Here is a 21,876-nt window from a genome sequence, read left to right as displayed (position 1 = left end):
CTGGATCAAGCCAAAGGAGGCCCACCTTGGCCAGCATTCTGTTCTCACAGAGCTCAATGGGAAGCCCGCAAGCAGGACCCAAGTACAAGACCTCTCTTCACCCTCCAGCACCCTTGGCTTCATTTACTGCCTCCTCTGAGAAAAAGGTGGGAATTTTAAAAATGCAATAAACAAGGGTTTTGCAAACTTGTATCTCCAGCTGTTTTTGGACTGCAAGTCCTACCATCCTCCCATAGCAGGGCCTCTGGTCAAGGAATTATGGGAATTGTAGTCTTGAGACCCAAATTGTGGAAACCCTGAAATAAACAGCCCGTTAGCCTCGACCACACAAGAAGACGCTGGTGCCGCTGCAGGCTATCAGAGAAGCGGCGCCCTGGACGCTGGGAATGTGCAGAGTATTATTATTATTTTTGCAAAAGGAGGGCCCTTTTTGCTGCTTTACGGAGGGCGACGCACATGCGCGGCCCTCCAGATCTTCCTGCTCCCCTCGGCAGGACTAGCGGCGATGGCCACGGATGCTCTCTGCACGCGCTGGGCCGGCTTGCCGCGAGGGAGGCGGGCACGGCGAAGGCACAGGCAGCAGCTGGTTGGGGCCCGGCAGGCGGGCGTCCCGGCCCCCTCGGCTGCGGCCCCGCCTCCTCGCGGCCTGCTGCTTCCTTCTTCTCCTCCGGCTACCGCAAAGCGGCCGAGGCCTTGCAGCGCATGGCGAGTTAGCCTCCCGCCTCGCTCGCCCGCCAGCCAGCCACAATGGCGTCTGCCGCGCGGCCGCTGCCCCTGGTGGTGATCCTGGGCGCGACGGGCACCGGCAAATCCCGCCTGGCGCTGCAGCTGGGCCGACGCCTCGGCGGGGAGATCATCAGCGCCGACTCCATGCAGGTAGGGAGGGAGGGAGGAAGGCAAGCAACAGAGGGAAGGAGCCCTGCCTGGTACTAATTGGGAGGCGAGGGGATCAGCAAGCGCGTGCAGAGCTCATTGCTCGCGACAGCCGGGCCAGCAAGAAGAAAGCACCTCTGGTGGCAAGGGAAGAGGGGAAGCAGGGCTTAGCCTCGGAACCTCTTTTTTGTGCCAGGACTCAACCCTGGGTCAGCAGCATTGCGATCCTTGGATGAAGGGATGATATGACAGTCTTGTTTGGTGGGGAAAGATCCTTCTCAGTGGCTACTCCCTGACTTTGAAACTACCTTCCTACAGAAGTTAGACTGACTGTGTTGATTAAGAGCCGCTTCCAATCAACCAGAGGTCTGGCACCTTCATTATACAGCTTCCAAAGGATGCTGAAGACACACCTCTTTACTCTGGCTTTTGACACACCAGCAGGTGAGCCTTAGGGCTGGGCTGTGGATTTGTGCAAGAGTGGACTAAGACAGTAAATTCTTCTTCAGTTCTTTGCACTTCCATAGTTTTGCCTTCTCCTTTTACATTTATGTCTCTCAATAATGGGGTCAGGGCGAAGGTTCCCCATTCCTACCTTGTACATGATGTCGTCTATAAGCTGGAGCATCTGGTAACAGTTAAAGATGGTCAGGTGAAATGTGCATATCTGCAAACTTGAAAATGTCAAAGTTGACCTCTCTGCTAATTTATAATTTCCGTTAGACAGTTTTTGTCCACTGAGATAGAGACTGTAACCATGAACCTTCTTCAGGCGTTGCAGTTAGGGCAGAGTAAACATTGGGGGGCGGGAGGGCAATAAGGCTCAGCACACTAACTCTGCCCCTGGTCACTATTCTATTGTCTTCCAACTCCCTATGCTCTCATCTGCACACACAAACAAAAAACCCTCCATGACCCTGATACTCCCCCTGTGCCCGCCAAACTTGCTATTGAGTTTTCTTTACAGGTGATGCAGAAAATGATAAAGAAAGTCCTCACTCCACACAAATAACAAAAACATGGTCACTATTGGTCAATTTTTAATGATGCTGGGATTTTTAATAGCAAAAAATGGAAATTGGGCACAAGAAAAAGGAAACATGACACATGTACACTTCTAGAAAAAAATCGGCTCATAGCTTGATAGAAGAGGGTCATGCAATGGCAGAGAGGCAGGTGGTAGTGGAGGAGAAGCAAAGCCAGGATAGGTCAGGAAAGGTAAAGGGTAAAGGAACCCCTGACCATTAGGTCCAGTCATGACCGACTCTGGGGTTGCGGCGCTCATCTCACTTTATTGGCCAAGGGAGATGAGCACAGCTTCCGGGTCATGTGGCCAGCATGACAAAGCTGCTTCTGGCGAACCAGAGCAGCGCACGGAAACACCGTTTACCTTCCCGCCGGAGCGGTAAATATTTATCTACTTGCACTTAGACGTGCTTTCGAACTGCTAGGTTGGCAGGAGCAGGGACCGAGCAACGGGAGCTCACCCCGTTGCAGGGATTCGTATCGCCCACCTTCTGATCGGCAAGTCCTAGGCTCAGTGGTTTAGCCCAGAGAGAAGAGAGCTAAATCTGCTTTAAGTTTTCTTCCTCTGATTTTCTTTGTTTTGCCCTGTAAATTGCAGAAACCATCCTGTGTGCTAGCCATATCTGCCCCCTGCCCCAGGAGCCTCGAAGTTTCGCAGCAGAGCACAAGCCTGTCCCAAAGGAGGCCTCATCCTGTTCTCAGCTCTGACACCCACATTATGAATGGACAGGCACCCTTTGCACATCATGTGCTTGGCTGGGTTTCCTGTGGAGGCTCCTTCTGACTTGCATTTTTCTCCGGGGACCTCTCAGAGCAGCCCTGGCAGATGCTGCCCGTTGTGCCCTGCCAGTGGCACCAGAGCCCTTTGTGCAAGGCCAGTTTCAGGGACTATAGCACTAAAGAGATCTGTGTTGGTGAGAATGAATGCTGGGGCAAAGGCCTGTCGGTGGGACAATGGCGCTCTTTGGAAGAACTGCCTTAGTGGGTGTGGCAGAGAGCTGGCTGGCTTGTCCTTGCCAACTTCTCTTTCAGCCAGGGTAGATGGGGAGGGAAGGGGTCACGAACACGACAACAGTGATGAAACAGGAGCAGCTGTTCCCCAAAATCTTTTGTAACTTATCAATGAATCCCTTTTCTTTCCCCTGTTTTACTTGCCTAACATAAATTGCAAGCTCTATGAACACGATGGGGCTGCCCCAGTGCCGTGCCCAGTGCTCCACAACTGGGGGCTACTTAAACCTCATGCAGTTTCCTCCCTTCTGTCCTAGGGAGTCTCTTATAGCTGAACTCATCCTTCTTCAGACTAAATTCTGGTTAACAACTGTGTTTTAGCTGATAAAAGGGGGAGTGTGGGAATGTGCCAATCTTGGACATAGTCTGGATCCAGAACGAGCATAATATAACTGTCTCTTCAATAGAGATGGAAGGTTCTGTCAATGTTGGTCCTCTCAATTTCTCTTTATTCCAGTCATGAATTCAGTTCTCCACATTGCTGCAGCAATTTGTAAAAAGTCTTGGGTATTTTAGTGTGGATTTCTTGGAATAAACACAAATCCTCCTAATGCAGTGCATTTTTTTCACGGATATATCCATTTTTATGCACTTTCCCCTAGTACATGCATGCACTGCATGCATTTTTGTAAACATTCTTTAGTGAACTACATTGCAAAATTGGGATAAGAGAAAATTTTGATGGAGGGCTGCATTTCGGTTCTTATGTTGTTTCGGAAAGTGCAAATTTGCGGCATTCAGCTTCAAATGCAAACTGAATGGCATTTATCCCCCACCCTCTACATCTCCAGCATCATTCCTCCCCCTCCCACATTGTCCTCTTATTGCTGATGTTTGGGAGCTCAAACTCCCGGCTGCCTTGTGCACGAAATGCCTACTGGCTTGCCCTGATGACATGCACAAATAGCGGCTTAAAAGTAAGCCTGCCTTATTAGGTTCTATTATAAGGGCCTCTAATCTGCTGCGAGAATGTAAAGCCTTTTCCGAAAGGGGCTGTCCGGCCAGCCCTCTGAAGTGGCTCTCCCTTTCTTTGCTCTGCTGTGCCTGGCTGCCCAGAGGTGCCTTCCTGCTTGCCTTTGCCTTCCTCCGTTCCTCTCCCTGCTGACTGCACCTGTTTGATCACCACAGTGAGAGTGGGTAGGACACCAAGCTGTTTGACAGACCCTGACCCACAATGGCACTCCCAAGCTCAGATAAGCACAACTTAGTTGTGGTTCCTTAATGTTGAGGGACTCTACAGGTATACATGCTCAGGATCACCATGGTTGTGTTTGCTGTGTTCTGAGGCTTGCGACTATTTCTAGGGCACACCCTCAGACATTCTAGGGGAGAATACCAGGTCTCAGGTAATTGCACCAGAAAGAGATTGTGAGAACAATTGTGGGTTTGGGGTGCCTGCCTGCTCATCTGTGTGGCTTGTGGCTCTGTCTGCAGACTCAACTCCAGATCGAACACAGGGGCCAGATGCCTCTTTTTCTGGGTCTGCCCCACCAAGCACCCAAGAAGATGCTGTTTTGACATGGTCAGAGGGAGAAAAGGAGAGCTGTGTTGCCCGAACGGTGAACTTTGGGTCTTAAGCAGGGCAGGCTGACCCGGGCAAGCTGAGCTCTGTTGAAGCACTGGGTCATTAGGGCACATGTAAACTCATCGTGAGCAGCAGTGCCAAGTCTTGCAGCTTGTGCTGTGATTGTCTCCAGTGTTGGTGCATCCCCCACTTGTGATGTCAAGAGACCCCCGCAGACAAAGATTTGACAGAGGAAATGTGGCTTCAGGCATTTCATAGTTTCTAGTGAGTCAAACCTCCTGCGGTGCAGGATTCACAACAAAAGCATCCCTGACAGATGGCCATCCCACCCTCTTCGGCCAACTTCTGAGGGAGTCAGTTCCACTGCTGGACAGCTCTTACTGTCAAAAAGTTCTTCTTAATGCTTAGGAAGGGATCTGCTTTCTTGTGATTTGAATCTGTGGGTTCAGGGCCTGCCCTCTGGAGCTGCAGAAAACAAGCTTGGTTCTTTCTTCCTCTCTGGTTTCTCAGCCTGCAGAGCTTCCCTGCCTGCTTGCAAACAGCTGAGACCCCAGCCAGTGTGCCCCATGGCCAGGGATGATGGGAGTTGGTGTCCAACAACATCTGGAGGGACCCAGGGGTTGCTCACCCCAGAATTAGACCATAGGTGATGATTTTTCTCTTGGCACTTCCTGCCACTTTGCCTTCCTTTCTTGCCACCTCTGCCACCCCAGGTGCCTCCAGACCGTTTCCCCCATTTTACGGCCCAGTGTCATCTTCTCTGACTGCCAGCACCTCTCGAGGGTCTTGGGCATAAGAACACAAAAAGTGCCTGGCTGCTGGATCAAGGCAAAGGGAGCTGCTCTAGTCCTGCATCCTGTTTGCATGGTGGCAGCTAGAAGACTGCAGCTGTGCTTTCCACACTTCTGACTCCCAGCAGCTGGTATACAGAGAGATACTGCCTCCAACAGTGAAGATGCAACATTGGTATCATGGCTTGCAGATGTTGGGAGGGCCATTGCCTATCACTTATTATTATTTTATTTTAGAGGTGTAGGCAAGTGACCTGTTGCCACCTTCTGTAAGTGTGTGCTGTGCTCCCCTAGGAACCCAGCCCTTCTTTCCTTCCTTCCTTCCTTCCTTCCTTCCTTCCTTCCTTCCTTCCTTCCTTCCTTCCTTCCTTCCAGTGGATCACAGTCCATCCTGTCCAGGAGCATCAGGAACCAGCCCAAAGACCCCAAAGTCTTACTCACACATGAAGTCTGGTTCACAACCTGCATCTGGGCTGTGCCACTTCAGATTTCACATGAAGAAATGCTCCTCTGTAGGTACATGCAGGTTACCCCCCCCCGGCAACACACACCTCCCCATCCATTGACCTCCAACTCCACATACCTGCCCACAGAGACACAGCAAGTCAGGGTATTGGCTTGGCTTGCTTCCTTCTTCCTGACATGCTAGTTTCCTGTGAAATGGATGTTTTATATTGGGGAGCCTTCAGCCCTGGGTGACCTGCAGCTCTGCAGTGGGATGGTCCAAACAGCAGCTGACCACCCCTTCTGTGAGAACTATTTACCATACTTTTCTGTGTATAACATGCCCCATGTATAACATGCCCCCTATTTGGGGGGATTTAAAATTAAGAAAATGGGGGGGGGGAGATTCCCCAAAGTTGTTGAGCTTTTTGGGGGAGGATTGCCCAGAATTGCTGAGCTTTTTTGTAGAGTTTGGGGGGGGCAGAGCAAGCCCAGCCCACCCAATTGCTGTAGCAACAGCCAATCAACAACAGCCCTTGCCACAGCCACCAATAACAATCTCCAACTCGCTGCAGCAACCAGTCCCATGTCCCCACAATACACTACCCATGTATAAGATGACCCCTAATTTTGAACATGATTTTTGAATTAAAAAAAACATAGTCTTATACAGAGAAAAGTACGGTACTTACTAGTCACTTCTTTTTTCTTTTCTTTTTTAGCAAAAGCAACTTACAATAAGCAAGCAAACATATGCATTGACAGCAGTATAAAACAAAACGGGGGGATCTTATTTTATCTAGAAAACTAAGCCCGAAGTGAGTGTGAAAGTCTGCCTGTCTCTTTCTCTTCCTCTCTCAGGTGTACCAAGGCCTGGACATCATCACCAACAAAGCTTCTCCTCAGGAGCAGCGGTTGTGCAGGCATCACATGATCAGCTTTGTGGACCCCTTGGTCACCAACTACACAGTGATAGACTTCCGCAACAAGGCCACGGCCCTCATATCCTTTCACAGAGGGAGGGTCTGTCTTGGGCGTGTGGCATCTGGGGTGTAGTACAGGACAGAGACTAGGGGGTATCATCTGCCTTAGAGCAGGCAAGCGGAATTGGGGAACGATGAGATGTGAGGGGCTGATAATGGATGTAAGAGAACGGAAAGGAAAAAGCTGGAAAATGCTCATTTCCAGCTGAGATGGGCAGCTAATAGTCTGTGCCCTTCCTGGTGGATTCTTGTTAGGATTCTGTGAATCAGGGAAGTCAGCAGAGGAGGCAGAAATGCCTTTGATGAACCGTTTGTGGCCGGAAGCAGGATCTAGTAGGAAGGAGGTTGTAGAAAGATCTAACATCAGTATATACTGTCTGGTACAAATTGAAAAGTGAACTAAGTCACGCTAAGTCACCACTGACCTTGATCTTTTATAATGCAATACCAAGAGATCATGAGTCATGCTTTGTTTCTGTTCTAGATCAGCTGAGAAATTACGGAGAGAGAGAATGCCAAAATTACATGACCAGGAAGTTCTGGGAGATGAAATCTGCATATTCTAATACTTACAAATAAAAAATAACACTAATTAAGAAACATTAATTAAGCACTTAAAAAAGAAGTTTGGAAAATGACAGAAGCATTTAATGCATGCCTTTAGTAGTAGAGGAATCTCAGTCGGATGGCATGAAATCTAGACCAGACTGACTTTAAATTTGAAGAAGGATGGCAAGAATGATTCAGTTACTAAGAAGGAATGGACCTGGTTATATAAGAAGAATGCAAAAAAAAGTTATCTCAATCACATTGAAGGAAAATGCCCATTAAATGCCCTTCAGATGATACCTTGTACCTGCTCTCCTGAAGAAGTAGAGTTTACAAGAGCATAATTGTAGAAGATTTTGAAATATGGGAGCAGGTATTATACATGTATTTTGGCCTGCCCCAAGGTTAGAACTCTTTGGCAGGAAATATTGGAGATAACAGGAAATTAAGAGTATATAAAGTAAGCTAGGGTGGTCTGTTTGAAAGAAATAATGGATGGAAGTAGATTTAGAACTTACAGTAGCCTTCTTGACTGCAGTTAGACTGGTGATTTTAAAATAAATGGAAATCTGAGAGCAGACAGTTGTGCTGTGCACTTCCAGCTTCAACTGCCTGTTGTTCTTGTCCCAGCCTTGCTTATGGTACAGACTCTGCTCTGTCTGCACTGTTCTGAATACCACTTGCTGGGAAAACACAGGAAGGGAGAGGGCTCTTGTGCTCAGGTCCTGCTTTGGGTACTTCCCACTGGGGCATCTGATTGGCCACCATGAGAGCAGGACGCAGGACTAGGTGGGCCATTGACCTGATCCCACAGGGCTCTTCTTATATTCTTAGGCCCATGCAAAAGCACCATCATTTTTAGAGATGCAGAGGCTGGCACAAGGGTGCCAGCAAGTACCATGAGCAGCTGAGGATGATGAAGGCAGCTGCACTGAATGTGGGGAGAACAGAGAGGCTCACTGGCCTGTGTGAGGAGGAGAGGGCTCAACAGACAAAGTGTGACTTTAGTTGTCAGGAATCTGCCATGCTCTGTTGCAAGGAATGTTCAATGCCTGCAGCTCAGAGATACAGCGTAGCTCATAGCCTCTGCTCTCAGGGCGGCCCTTGAGGGCAAGGCAAATTGCCCAGTTGTCCTCAGGGCTGCCTTTTTTCCTTGTTAAATGCAGCACTTGTTTTTCCTGGGGTTGTTCCTTGCCATTCTCACTTGTAATCCTCAATGGCCTACATTGAAGACATCTTCGCTTGCAAGAAGATCCCCATTGTGGTTGGAGGGACTAACTATTACATCGAGTCCCTGCTCTGGAAGATTCTGATTGACACCAAGGTATTTGTGGCTTCTTCTGCTGGCCCTGGGTTCAGGGGTTGATGCCAGGCTCAGCAGCAGCAGCAGGGGCTTTTTCAATAAGATGAGGGGTGTCGGATGGTATGGAAGGAAGTGTGCTCAGTAAAATTATCACTTTATAGAAGGGCTTCTGGTCCACTCTTGGGGCCTCGCTGAGCAGCACATTTGGGACGAGAGAGGATTTTCACCAAGTGTCCTTTGGCTCTCAGATATTTGGCTTATTTGCTTAAGCACCTTCTTGCAGGGCATTCTGTCATCAGCATGCCGTGGTCTCTTGATGGGAGTTTTGACCCTTTCTGTTTTATTTTCGTAACATGCCCCCAGGTCCTATAAAATCTGCAATTGCAGAATTTTTTGCAAAATCCCTCCATTTTCTTGAATTCTTGCAGAATTCTGTGACTGCAGAATAACAAAATACTGATGCTGCAGTTCATTCTCCTCCAATGCAAGTTTTACCCCAGATTCTCCTATCTTAAAGAAGCGCTTTGTTCATTTGCTTGTGAGCCAATCAAATGTTCATTATTCATTCAGCTGTTCATAATACTTTCTGATTGCTGATGTTAAGCTCCTTTGTGAGCCTGTTGCTCAACTTCTGTCACAAGAAGAGGATGCAAGCTTCCAAGTCGCATAGACATTTTTGACAGCTCCATGTATTTAGAGAGATTTGCAGGGCCATGAGTGGTATTCAGTTAAGTCCTACTCAGAGCAGACCCATTGGAGAAGGGCCATAGCTCAGTGGTAGAGAGTCTGCCTTGCAAGCAGAAGGTCCCAGGTTCAATCCTGGGCACCTCCAGTAGGGTTGGGAGAGAGTCCTGCCTGAAATCCTGGAGAACCACTGCCAGTCAGGGTAGTCGATACTGAGCTAGATGGACCAAAGGTCTGACTCCTTATAAGGCAGCGTCTTATGTTCCCAATGAAATTCATGTTGGGTGCAACTCAGGTTGCAGAAAGGTGTTTGCATTGTATTTAAACAGATAGAGCATGGGACCTCCAGATTCCCAGACTATCCCTGTACCTTTAACCTCTATGTTGACCTCTCTGTCCTTTAAAGTTTAGACTGATAATCTTAGGTTGCATCCTGTTTACAACTTCCTCCTCCTGCTCACACTTCCTCTGGACCTTGAGGCATGAGGTCATCTTGGATGTATTTTCTGAGAACAAAGGAGCAAGTAGGGCTTATTTGTTTCTCCCGAGTTAGTTAGGAAAGAATTCTATAGTACTTTCTTGAATAAACTAAGCATTCTTTTTTCATACCAAGTCTCCTCCTGAATGCCTTTCAGTTATTGCATACCAACTCTACATGCTAACAATCAACTTGAGTTAGTCGTGTCCGTTAACTTCACTGGGTCAGTCCTGAGTAGGACCACTGCTTTTTTTCTGGGGGGACTCAGGGGTATGCATACCTTTAAACATTTTGTGAATCTAAGTTTGGCCTCATTGAGGGGCAGTATTTCAGTATGAGCAGGAAAATGAGAATACCCCTAAACATATTTTTTTAAAGAAAAAAAAAGCACAGTAGGAGCAACCTTGGAAACCATCCCATGCTGGTGAAATTCTCTCACCTGGCTCTGGGGGCCCCTTTTGCCCAGCTATTGGCCCTTCAGCAGGACAGCCTGCTAATCCCTTAGGTGGGCGTAAGGAAGGGCCCTTTCCTTTTGGGTCAGCTGGCCCCCCTTGCCAAGAGTGGGAGGGCACCCCCTTGCAAGCTGCAGGTTACCTGGTTCTATAGTGACGTTCAGAAGCTTTGGTGAACATGGTTTATAATCTTGCAGGAGGTGGCCAGGAGTTCAGGCTCGGCAGAGGGGACTATGGATCGGAAAATGGAGCTGGAGAAACTGGATGGCGAAGAGCTCCATCGCCGACTAAGCCAGGTGGACCCCAGAATGGCAGCCAAACTGCACCCCCATGATAAGCGGAAGATGGCCAGGTCTGTTTCTCCAGCTGGTAGCCACAGTTGCCAGGTAGACTTTGTTACCCCCTTCACCTGGTCACCTGTGGTCAGTGCAAAAGGGTGACTAATGGGCAGCTTTCTGTAAGAATGTAGCATCAGAAAGGCCTGCTGGTTGATACCCAAAGGTCCGTTTCGCATTCTGTTCCCCAAACTGGTTAGTCAAAGGCCTCTGGGAAGCCCTTGCCCTCCACTGATGCTTTCCCCCATCTTCTCTTATTCCCAGGTACACTGCCTCTGAGCATGGAGGCTCTGTTTCCTTGTTGCTATGAATAGCCATTTTAACCACGTATCTTATTCACCACGCCATGCAAGCCCGCAGCAATTATATGCTTTATGTTAATCCCTTGGTGTCTGCAAAAAAACCTGAGTTGCACACTCTGCCTTACATGTCTCCTCTCCTTTACAGGCTCTGGGGTTGAGCCTAAGTGGGAATCCCAGCTCCGCTCTCCCTGCCTGCACAGCCGTGACCACAAAGCCAGCTGTGGGGTTCTGCACTCTTCCTGCCTGGTCTACAGCGAATGCTCTTTCTTTTTTTACAGTCAGTTCTTCCTTCCCCGGTTGCAGAGCCTCCTCCCTCCAGGGCTTCAAGCAGGCTGCCCTGGAGGTGAACTGCTTCCCCTCCCCTCCTGCCTTTTTGTTTCATGCACTGCAAAGCAGCCGCTGCACACACACACACACACACCCTTCCCGCGCCCCCCTGCCAGCTGCTCTGCTCCTCTGCTGGTGTTGGCTGATGCTTTTCACTTCAGCAAGAGAGAAAGCCACCTTTCCGGCTGGACTGCGTGCCGCAGCTCTGTGGGAAATGGGGCAGCAACGAGCCTCAGCTTGCCGCCTTAGCCGGACCTGCCCTGCCATGCCCTGCCTGGGAGCCAGGCAGAGAGACACCCACCCCGTTCACATGGATCAGGGGTGTGTCTGGGATGGGGCTGAGCCAGAGCCGTCCTGCATAGCCCTGGGACTTCTTGGCTGGCTGGCTGGTCGCTGGGGATGATTTTCTCCTGAGAATTTGGGAGAGCGGGGTGGAGCCGCCTTCTTCTTGCCTTACAAACTGAGCACAGAATCAAGGACTGGGGCTGTTTTATGCATGAGGCCAGAGTGACTTCTTTGTTCCCAGTTCCTTTTTTATTACAACAGCCTGAGTAAGGAACAGAAGTTTACATGCATATCCCAAATGAGCCTTGAGCTACCCTACGTTAGGGCTAGGCCACCCCCTGGAGACTGTCCCCTGTGAGATGCCAGAGCACACACTCTCTCTGTCATGTGCAATAGGTCACACTTTAGGATCAGGGAACATGGGGAAGACGTTGCACCCTGTGCTCACCCCAAACGTCACACACCCACAACACCCACCATCAGAAGGCTGTGCAGCCTGTCTTGTGAGCTGCCCTGAGATCTTCAGATGAAGGACAGTATGTTAATTTAATAATTATTATTATTAAAGGCAAGATTCTTCACTCATCTTCATGTCTGGGCCCAGCACTTAGCTTTTTGCCCAGCTGGGAACTAGGAGCGAATATCAACGTCGACACAAACGCTGGGAATTTCACCGTAGCCGCTAAAGGCATCTCTGGTGACTTCACAAAAAGCTGGCTGGCTGTTCTGCTCCCTACGTTGGGGGTGGGGGAAGGCAGCAGCATCCGGCTGATTGAGATATCATGTTACTGGCCTGCTGGCCTCTGGCAGCAGTTTTTGTGTGGGCTCCTTGGGGCTTGTGTCACGTTGGATTGCCTTCCTTGGCGGTCTTGCTGTTCATGGTAATACCTGTTTTTTTATGTGAGTCCTGTTGCATGAACACTTGTCCACCAAGCTGCCTTCAGGGGTAGCAGTGTTCTCCATTGCTACAGCTCCAAAAAGCTCCCCCCTGACTTGGGTACTGTGCTGCCTGTCTGAGAGGAAGGCAGTCGTGTGAGCCCAGAAGGAGAATGGAGCTGAGTTGCTCCTCAGCTGAAAGGTGCTGCCTGCCCTTCTCCAGCAAAGGAGTTTGCATCTTTCAGAGAAGCTGTATGCATCCTAGGTGCCTTGTGGATTCCTGGGGCTCACAGTGGCCTGCTCAGCTAGCTTCCTTCTTCCCAGCGGTTGAGCACTTGATGCCCTCCAGATGTGGCTGGACTTCAGCTCCTGTCATCCCTGGCAAGCATAGTCACTGGTCAGAGCAGATGGAAGCTGCATGCCAGCAACATCTGCAGGGGCCTCAGGGTTCCCCCCCTGGGCTCCCACATTAAGCCAGCAGGTGGGGAATTTGTGCCCCCCCCAGTGTTGCTGCCTGCAGTTCCCATCATCCCTGTTCAGTGGCCATGCTGGCTGGGGCTGATGGGAGTTGGAGTCCCACAACCCGCAAAGGCCTGCAGGTTTCCCTTCCTAGCAATTGTCAGGATTGGCTGTGGCCAACAGGAAAGGAATGCTCTGAAGATATATTTTTGCATGTTCAAAAGCATCTCACTTATGCCAGAGGGATGGGGGAGGGGATCTCTTCCTCATGGAGTTCCTGTCTAAGGCAACCATGCCTGTCCCCCACCAGGCGTGAAGCTTGAGGGAGGGAGGCCAAATGCTCTTCTGCCCACTCAACCTGCCTGCCTGTCTTTCTCGCCTGCAGGAGTTTGCAAGTGTTTGAAAAAACGGGCATCCCCCACAGCGAGCTACTGCAGCAGCAGCAGCAAGAAGAAGGGGGAGGGCCGCTGAGCGGCCCCCTGAAGTACCCCAACCCTTGCATCCTCTGGCTACATGCAGAGCAGGCAGGTAAAAAAGAGGGAGGGACTAAAGGCCACAGCCCTTCGACTGAGTATTTCTTCCTGCTTTGCCTACACCTGTCCTCCACCCCCTGGGCAGTGGTGAAAATGTTGCTTTTCTGATCCTTTTACAAGGCCCACTTAATCTGCATGAAAAATGTGAATATTCCTGGCTTTTGCATAGTATGCTTTTTTAAAAAATTACCTGGTCCATTTCAGGGGTTGGAGAGGTGGGCCATTTCCCCAGCCCCCAGTAAATTCCAAACCAACCAGATTATTCCAGGGAACGAATGGAGGAAATAGCGATGCTGCTTCCCTCTCACCCTCTGAGATCAGGTGGATGATGTGGCTTGGTGCCATGTGTGACCTGATTTTGCCCATGGCATCCAGAGCGATATTTCCCAACCTGTTCCATGGGGTGGGGCGTCCCTTTGCGTGGCTGCATCCTTAACCTTCTGGGTGCTCATCAGTTCTAGAAGAACGGCTGGACCAGCGGGTGGATGCGATGCTGGAGGCTGGGCTGCTGGGAGAGCTGCGGAACTTCCACCAGCGATATAACCAGGAGAGGGTAGATGAGAACAGGTGAGTTTCTTCCCATCTCCCCCTACAGCCCGCCTTGCCACTTCCTGTCCTGGCATTCATCCACCCAGGATGGGGCTAGATGTCAGAGGCTGGTACTCTGTGTGGTTGCAGGATGCCGGGGTGTGTGTGTGGCAGAGACCACCAAGCACCCATGCAGTGGTTTTCTACTTCAGAAGTGCTTCGACTTGGTCAGAAATGCACCTTGTGAATGGCTCATAATGGCTGGAACAGGTGTACCTGTCGCCTGACGGACTGGCCAGCCTGGATCTCAGCCCCCAGTGCACAGAGGGGCTTGTGGTGTTTTGCAGATGGAAAACAGGCTGACCTGCCTGCTTCCCCCCCTTCTTCTGCCTCAGCCAGGATTATCAGCACGGCATTTTCCAGTCCATCGGCTTCAAGGAATTCCACCAGTTCCTGATTGCAGAGGGCAAGTGCTCAGAGGAGATGAGCCAGCAGCTCCTGAACCAAGGTGGGGACCGGGCTGGCAGGAAAGGGGCCGCTTTTGCTGCAGGGAAGGGATGGGTAATGTTTTTCAACATTTGGCCAGCGAGTTTTGGGTTTCACGGCCATACATTTTGGATTTATGTATTGCAGATGGAATAAACGTTCTGCTGCTTTTGAAAACCCTACTTTGCATCTGTAGGGAACTGTTTTATACCAGGTCAGACCCTTGGCCCATCTAGGTCAGTGTAGCTAACACTGAGAAAAAATCAGAGAAGAATAATTAGACCTCTAGAAAAGAATTCCCAGCCCCTGTGTGGCATGGGCAAGATTCTTTGAGGGAAGTGGCTGGCAGCTGGGCTGGTTTGAATTTGCAGTGTAAACGCTGCTTTGCAGTTTCAGACTCTTTGCGAGAGGGTGGTTCTTTTGGTGTTTTCTCCTCCCCAGTCTTGCTGAGAAGGATCTGTCCTTTGTCCCCTTGGGGCATCAGTTCTTGCAATATGTGAGCATGTCCCCTTTCCCAGGCTTGCTCCCTGCCCAGGGTCCTTGTCCTCTGTGACCTCTCCTCTGTTTATGATTTTAGGAATCCAGGCCCTGAAGATAGTGACCAAAAGGTACGCCCGGAAGCAGAACAAGTGGGTCCGGAACCGGTTCCTGAGACGTATGTCCTTCTTTCCTGCCTCCGTTCTCTCCCGCCGTTTTGCTCTCTGCCGGCTCCCCTCCCCTCCCTCTATTTCCTATTTCTGCCTCCTTGAAGTCTTTGCATTTCTCCCTCTTCCCTTGGCTCTTCATTGGGGCCAATGCTCACCCAGATTCCTCTGCCCTCGCCTCAAAAACAGCCAGTGCTCAGTTTTGTGAAAATCTTCTGTTCCTTTGAGCATGTGCAGAGTCCTTCTTCTCAAAGTGACATAGCCCTCACCCACAACCTACTCAAGAGGGTGTGGCTTTCCTTTCTGATTCAAGCCCCGCCTTTGATCTGATCCACTTCCCTGTCTCTCCCTATGCAGGCTGGGCCTGAGGCCATACCTAGGCCTGTGAATTGTAAGCAGAGTATGAACTGTGAAGCAGCTTGTTCCCTGTCAGTCACTGGCCAGGCAGAGAGAGAGAAATGTGTTGGGACCCTACGCAGACACCCCCCCACACCCACACACTATGCCCCCCCATTGAATCATCCTGGAGTGAAAGACGGGGGGCGGGGGGAGAGACAGCTGCCCTTCCTGATCCGATTGGCTCCTTCCTGGCTAGCTGCACAGCCTCCTCTGGCTGGGAGCCAACCGGACTTCCCTCCCTTTGCTCCAGGCTTGGAGGAGAGCCAAGATTGACAGCTGGGAGCCGAGCACTTGTTGAAAGGTCCTTGGGAGGTTTGCGAGGCAGGGTGAGGGGGGCAGGGGTGGGGAGGAGCCCTCAAGAAACCCAAGAAGGGAGGAGAAACAAGAAGAGGCTTTGGGTTGATGGCCCAGTCTTTTCCCGGCACAGGTGCAGTGCAGCTCGCACTCCCTCTCCAGCCAAAAAGCCGACAGGTGCTCCCTGGGCTGGTGGTTTTTGTGGTCAGGGCATTAAGAGGCATCACCTGCTTAGGGTTTGGCACTTGGGAAGCCTTTTGTCTCATCTGGTGCCACTGAGCTTGCCCAGCCAGCTGGCAGTTGGACCTCAGAAGGGCAGGAGCTGGAGGGGGGAAACCAGGAGTTGTTTTTGGCTGGAGGCATCCTGCAAGAGGTGGAGGTAGGAAGTGGGGAGTGGGGTGGGCTGCCACACCCCTGGATTTCTCAGGTGGGATTTGAGGCTGCAGGCCCCATGGTACGAATTTCATGCAGGATTTGGAATGCCTACAGCAGAAGTTGTTTTGAAAAGAACAAGTTTCTAGGTCTCATGGAAGAAAGCACAATGGTTTGCACCTTTCTTTAAATTGGGGTGCTGGGGATCCTTTCCTTTTCTGGGCAACATTCCAAGGGCCAGACTTTGGTGGTGGATGGGGCCCTTGGTACCCATGTGGTGGTTTCCCCCCTTCCAAAAGATGCTTGACCACTCCTTTCCTTGAGCTTATGAATGTCCCTTAAAGGAATAATGTGAAGTTGTCCTCTCTGTTGCTTAGCCTTCTGCTTTTATGCCAGGCGGGGTGGGAGCAAATGGTCCTCTTCCAGACTGGCAAATGGGGTGAGCAGGCTGCTGACCCTCACTGCTGCCTTCCCTCCCCCCCCCCCCCATTTCTTACCTTGGTCTCTCTAGGGCCCGGCCCAAACGTGCCCCCTGTTTATGGCTTGGAAGTCTCGGATCTCTCTCAGTGGGAGGAGAAAGTGCTGGAACCTGCCGTGCAGATTGTGGAGAGCTTTGTCCAGGTACGTGGTAGGCAAGGGAGCTAGAAAAATGTGGAGGACCCTTTTTCAAATCAACAGAAACTCAGTGCTAGGAAAGTGGAAGTCACCTTTATGCTGAGTCAGTTCCCTGGTTTCTGTAGCCTAGTCTTGTTTGCTCTGACTGGCAGTTGCACTCTAAGGCCAGAGGACAAGAGAGATGCCTTTTTGCAGGACCTTGCCTTACCCAAACTCTGGGGAAGCCATCTCTTATGAGTGGGGCTTGGAGTTCTGTGGAGAACCCCCAGGCAGTTGAGGAGGACCTGCAGGAACCCACAGAAACCTCAAGGCAGCCAGAAGTGCCTCATCTCATGATTATGGATCAGTTTACATGGCAGGGGGTTGGGTTAGATGACCTATTGGGTGCCTTGCAAATCTACAATTCTGAGTTACAGTGAACCGCAGCTGCCATTTCAGTGTCCATTTGCCCAGTTTGGAGAGAGCCTTTGGGAATTCTTTGCAATCTGTTTTTTTGCCTTCTGAATCATTTGGTGTCATCCACAGAGTTGGCCACCTCACACCTCACCCCTAACTCTATAGATCATTAATGAAGAAATGAAAGAGCCCAGGCCTCATCTCTCCTACCCCTTTGAGAACTGCCCATTTATTCTTATTCTCTGCTACCTGTGTTTTTAACTATGGACAGATCCAGTAAAGGGCCTGTCCTCTTACCTCATGCAAACTGCTAAGTTTTCTCAGGAGCCTTTGCTGAGGTGTTTTTCATTCTGTCCATGGAGGGGCTGCATGTGCTGATGAGGGCAGACCCAAGTGCTCTCCCTTCCAAATGTCCCCTTGCTGCTGCTGAAAACCTTATTTCTGCTAAGCAAAGAAAGAAAATAACTAGCTGCTGACATTCTGTCTGGCTTCCTCCTTCACCTATACAGTATGGACTTTTCCAGGCTGAGAACCGGCAGCTCACAGATGCATCCTAGATGAGCTCTGATTGTATTTTTTTTAATCACCCCCCAAGTGTTCTGCAGAGATTTGACCCTTTTGGCCTTCCGTTTCAACTTCCTTTTTACCAGTTCTCTCATTTTCAAGAAGTTTCCTCTTTTGTGACTGTGGCAATCGTCCACTTCCACTTTATGCTGACTTTGGTAGCGCTCTGGCTACTGTTTCCATTCAGTTCAACAGCATGTCTCGCACAAGGTCCCGGGTGCTGGGTTCAATTCCTAGTGGCACTTCTAGAGACCCCTGTCGGAAATCCTGAAGAGTGACTGCCAGTCTAGACGATTTTGAGCTGGTTGACCAATGGTCTGACTCTGCATAAGGCAGTTTATTATGTGACTTGAAACATGCATTTGCCCATTTTATATGAGTGTACATAAATTTGCAAATAAATTGAAAGCAGTTGTCCAGGGGTTGTCACACCTTAATGTGACCAAGAAATACCATTCAGGCTGGGGCTGCAGGGAGGCAGTGCAGATAGCAGCCAGCTTCTGGCTCCATTCTGTTCTATGGGGAAAGTAAACAGGCTACAGGCAAAAGATAGAATTACCAGGGGCAGGCATCACCTCTTGGCCCTGGGTTACACACAGGGACTCCACAGGGCATGTGTGCAATGTAGCCTTCACCAAGCTGGTGCCCTCGGGATGTTTTCCACTGCAGCTTTCATCAGCCCCAGACAGTGCTGGAAGTTGTAGTCTGAAACATCTGGAAGGCACCAGGTTGGCAAAAGAAACCTGTGGTATCTTGAGTTCCTTCAGGGGTTCCTCTCCCGCTCTCTCTCCACACATATCCAGCCTGGCATTTTGCTAAAGAAGAGAGTGAGGCCTCTTGAGCCCTGCAGAGTCCAGTTTAGTTCACATGTAATGAGTTCCACTGACCATCACTCCCCATATCTGGAACTGAGTTGCGGGGAAGCTTCACAGGGTGGGAAGAGGCCTGGCTTGCTTAAATTCTGAGGCCAGGGGCCCGCTTGCCTTTTAAGGAATGGAGGGGCAGCCCCTCTGTCACCCTCTTCTTTTGCTGGACCTTTCTTCTAAGCCAGTGGTTCCCAAAGTAGATGGCACCACCTCCTGGGGGGTTGTGGGATTCCCTAGATGGGGTGCTTAAAGGCATGGGGTGTAAATGTCTATTAGGCTTTGAAAGCTAGTATCATGGGACCAAGTCCATTAATTCTGTTAAATTAATTAAACTAAATGCTTTTGATTCGGTTTTGAACAAATGCACCATTAAATAGTTCCTGTTTTGTATTTTACTGTGTGGTTTCCTTCCTTAGTGGGTCGTACAAACCACTATTCTGAGCAATGCTTTTTAAAGGGCATGGTAGGGGCCAGCTGGGGATGAGTCCGAGGGGACAGCTGGCAACCACTGATCCAAAATGTCATTTCCTCGCAAGGGGCGGCAGCCACCGGCCGAGCCCATCACGATGGCGGGCGAGGCAGGGGAAGCCCAGGAGGGCAAGCGGAGGCGGCACATGTGTGAGCTGTGCAGCAGAGTCATCATCGGGGACAGAGAGTGGAAAGGTGAAGGATTGCGCTTGCAGGAGGTTTTGGGTGGGGGGAGGGGAAAATCGTGGCCGGGGGGTGGGGTGGGAATGGGGAGGGAGCAAAAGGAACAAAGCTCTCCCAGTTCCCTAAACAAAGCCCTGCTCCCCGCCCCCCAAATATCCTCAACCTCTTCCTGCCTGCCAGAGTGATCAGCTCCTGGAGGGCTGTTTACAGCATTCTTATAAAAGGAGCCACTTTACAAGGGGTGGGGAGAATCATAAACCCTTCCAGGAGCTGCCATCTGTCATTTTATCCTCCTCTCCCATCTCCCCCTCGCCCCCCGAACTTTCCACTACTGTAGCTATAAAAGCTGTTGCCTCCTTGGGTAAAGGGATTGTGAACCCAGCAATCGCATGCCAGGCAGGAGTGATCTACTTCTGTGTTAAATGTGGAGTGCGGGAGAGAAATTAGCATTTCTTCAGGGAGAAGCTACTTCCACCTGCTTAGAACAGCAGGAAGCTGGCCATTGAAGGTGAAAGGGATGCGCTTGGGTTTTCTTGTCTGAGCTTGGCCTTCTCCAGGCGTTTTGGACCACGACTCCCATCAGCCTCAGCCAGCGGGGCTGTGTGACGCTGGGGCTGATGGGAGTGGTAGTCTAAAACATCTGGAAGGCTGTCTGTAATTCAGTCCTTTATGAATGCAGCGGGAAGAGTTGAAAGGTTTTTTTTACTGCAGCAGAAACGAAGCCAAAGGCTTGTTTTGAAGGTAACGTCTGAAAGATTTATTTTTAAATGAGAGTCTGTTGTGGTTTCCACATGCCTCCAACTGGCTTGGTAGTGATATGATGGCATCCATCACTTCAAATCCTGGTTCTCTTAAAGAACCCTCTTTTTGGAAAGATTTAAATATATGTATCTACACACATGCCTCCCTACAAGAAGAAAACTGGCTCATGAGATGAGAACTGGCTGTGTTAGAACATTTCTACCTTTATTTGCAGGGATCCTTTCCAAAAGTGAAAATCATCTGGAAATGTCCTCCCCACCTGCTGTTTTACAATTCCCTCTACCAGCCCAGGAGTCTACTACCTTATTTCCATGCGTGTTCATAGGCCAGCCTAGAGCTGATAAACCTCTGAGGCCAGGCATAGGCAAACTCAGCCCTCCAGATGTTTTGGGACTACAACTCCCATCATCCCTAGCTAACAGGACCAGTGGTCAGGGATGATGGGAATTGTAGTCTCAAAACATCTGGAGGGTTGGGTTTGCCTATGCCTGCCTGAGGCAGTAGGTGGAAGTGGTGGAATCCTGGCATTTACCATCTCAGATTGCCAGATTGAGTATGCAATGCTGTCCTTAATGGCCCCTTGTGTTTACTAGATGCTTATTCCATGAAGGAATATTACTTGGAACATTTTTTTTAAAAAAAGGCAGCCTCTGCAGTCTGAAGTGACTTTCTCAAGAATCACCTAACTCTTCATGTGGAGAATGCCATTCTTGAATGCTGCCCCATGTTACAAAAACAAAAAACTTTCCTGCAAGTAAAGACAAACTAGGACCCCAGGCCTCTTTGTTCTGTGCCAGTTTTCTTCTTGCAAGGAGTTTTGTGTTTTTGTGTGTGTATGTTTTAAGTTGGAGAGCATTTAAAAAGTACTATTCTTGCAGTGGGACTGTTAGCGCAGGATTCCTCTGTTAGACCTACCTGTGGCAGATGTGTAGACCTGGCCAAAATCATGATTGACCTTTACTGGACAGTGCCCAGTATATCCACACAATCATAGATTCAGAATAGAATTGAAATACAGGATGGAACTTCTGGTTAGCACTTTGCTTGGAGGATTTGGATAAGAGACTCTCAGACCACACCGATTTATCTGTAGTTTCCACCCTGAAAGGTACAAAACACATTCAGTGTGCGGAACGAGTGTGTGTTTATAATAAACAGTATTGTATTCTTATTTTTGCAATATTATATAAAAGCAGCACTGTTCATGGTTTTGTTTCCAAAATGATCTCCTGTTAACCTGTGTTGGCAGAGCACATAAAATCCAAAGGCCACCGTTTCCACCAGAAGCAGCAGCGACACCTGACCTCAGATCCCCTTTCCACAAAGCGCCATGAAGAAAGTGCCATGACTGGTGGGAAAGAGAGAGAGGAGGAGAAGGACGGGAGTGTGGAAGCCTGTGAAATGTAGACTCCATCTTTGGGAGGAAGGTTGTTGGTGGGAACGCTGGCCCGGGAGGCAGGATCCTATCCTCACCAAGGATCTCTCATCTAAAAAATGCTGATTCGCCTTTTTCCAGAGATGGGATAGTTCCATTTTATGCAAATAATCGAGTTGATCCAGGCATGAATGCCAGCGTGCTGCTCTACCTCCTGACTATTTTTTTATTTATATAAAAAGATAAAGGCTATATTTTTAAACATTCCAATACAGTGACTTTTTATTATTGGACCAGCGTGTCTGCAAAGTTCCACTGAGCATCCTCTTGGGGAATAGAAGAAGAAGACATGTGAGGAAACGGTCTGCTGCAAAACATCCCCAATCATTTTAAGCTGCTTCACCTTCTCAGATTTTGTTCCATCTGTTTTTAACAGGGAAATGTCACCATAAGGCAAGGTTCCCCAGTAACTTGGGGGTTGCTGCTAACCTGTTCTCCCTCCAGATATAGCTTGACTCCAGCACCCATCATCCTTGGCCATTGGCCATGCTGGTTGCAGCTCATGGGAGTTGTAGTCCAACAACATTTGGAGGACACCAGGTTGGCAAAGGCTGACTTAAAGGGTTTGAATGTGCCCCCATGAACTGAAACAAACACAAGCATAGCTACAAGCTTCTGTAGTCAGTGT

General features: G+C 49.7%; 1 protein-coding gene across 1 annotated transcript; it reads left to right on the top strand.

Moving 5' to 3' along the window:
- The first annotated feature begins 310 nt into the window (after nucleotides 1-310).
- TRIT1 (tRNA isopentenyltransferase 1) lies at nucleotides 311-21,458 on the top strand. The gene is given in 12 exon segments (XM_081922871.1): nucleotides 311-730; nucleotides 732-876; nucleotides 6,532-6,674; nucleotides 8,430-8,526; nucleotides 10,317-10,471; nucleotides 13,089-13,231; nucleotides 13,692-13,803; nucleotides 14,160-14,272; nucleotides 14,828-14,905; nucleotides 16,471-16,580; nucleotides 18,937-19,063; nucleotides 21,063-21,458. Coding segments are annotated over 12 exon segments (1,596 nt in total). The 5' UTR covers nucleotides 311-515; the 3' UTR covers nucleotides 21,221-21,458.
- Nucleotides 21,459-21,876: the final 418 nt, after the last annotated feature.

This window comes from Podarcis melisellensis, assembly GCF_964234715.1.
Source record: "Podarcis melisellensis genome assembly, chromosome: 8".
Taxonomy (NCBI): Eukaryota; Metazoa; Chordata; class Lepidosauria; order Squamata; family Lacertidae; genus Podarcis; species Podarcis melisellensis.
The sequence above is the reverse complement of the archived record's forward strand: the minus strand, read 5'-3'. Positions and strand labels throughout refer to the sequence as shown.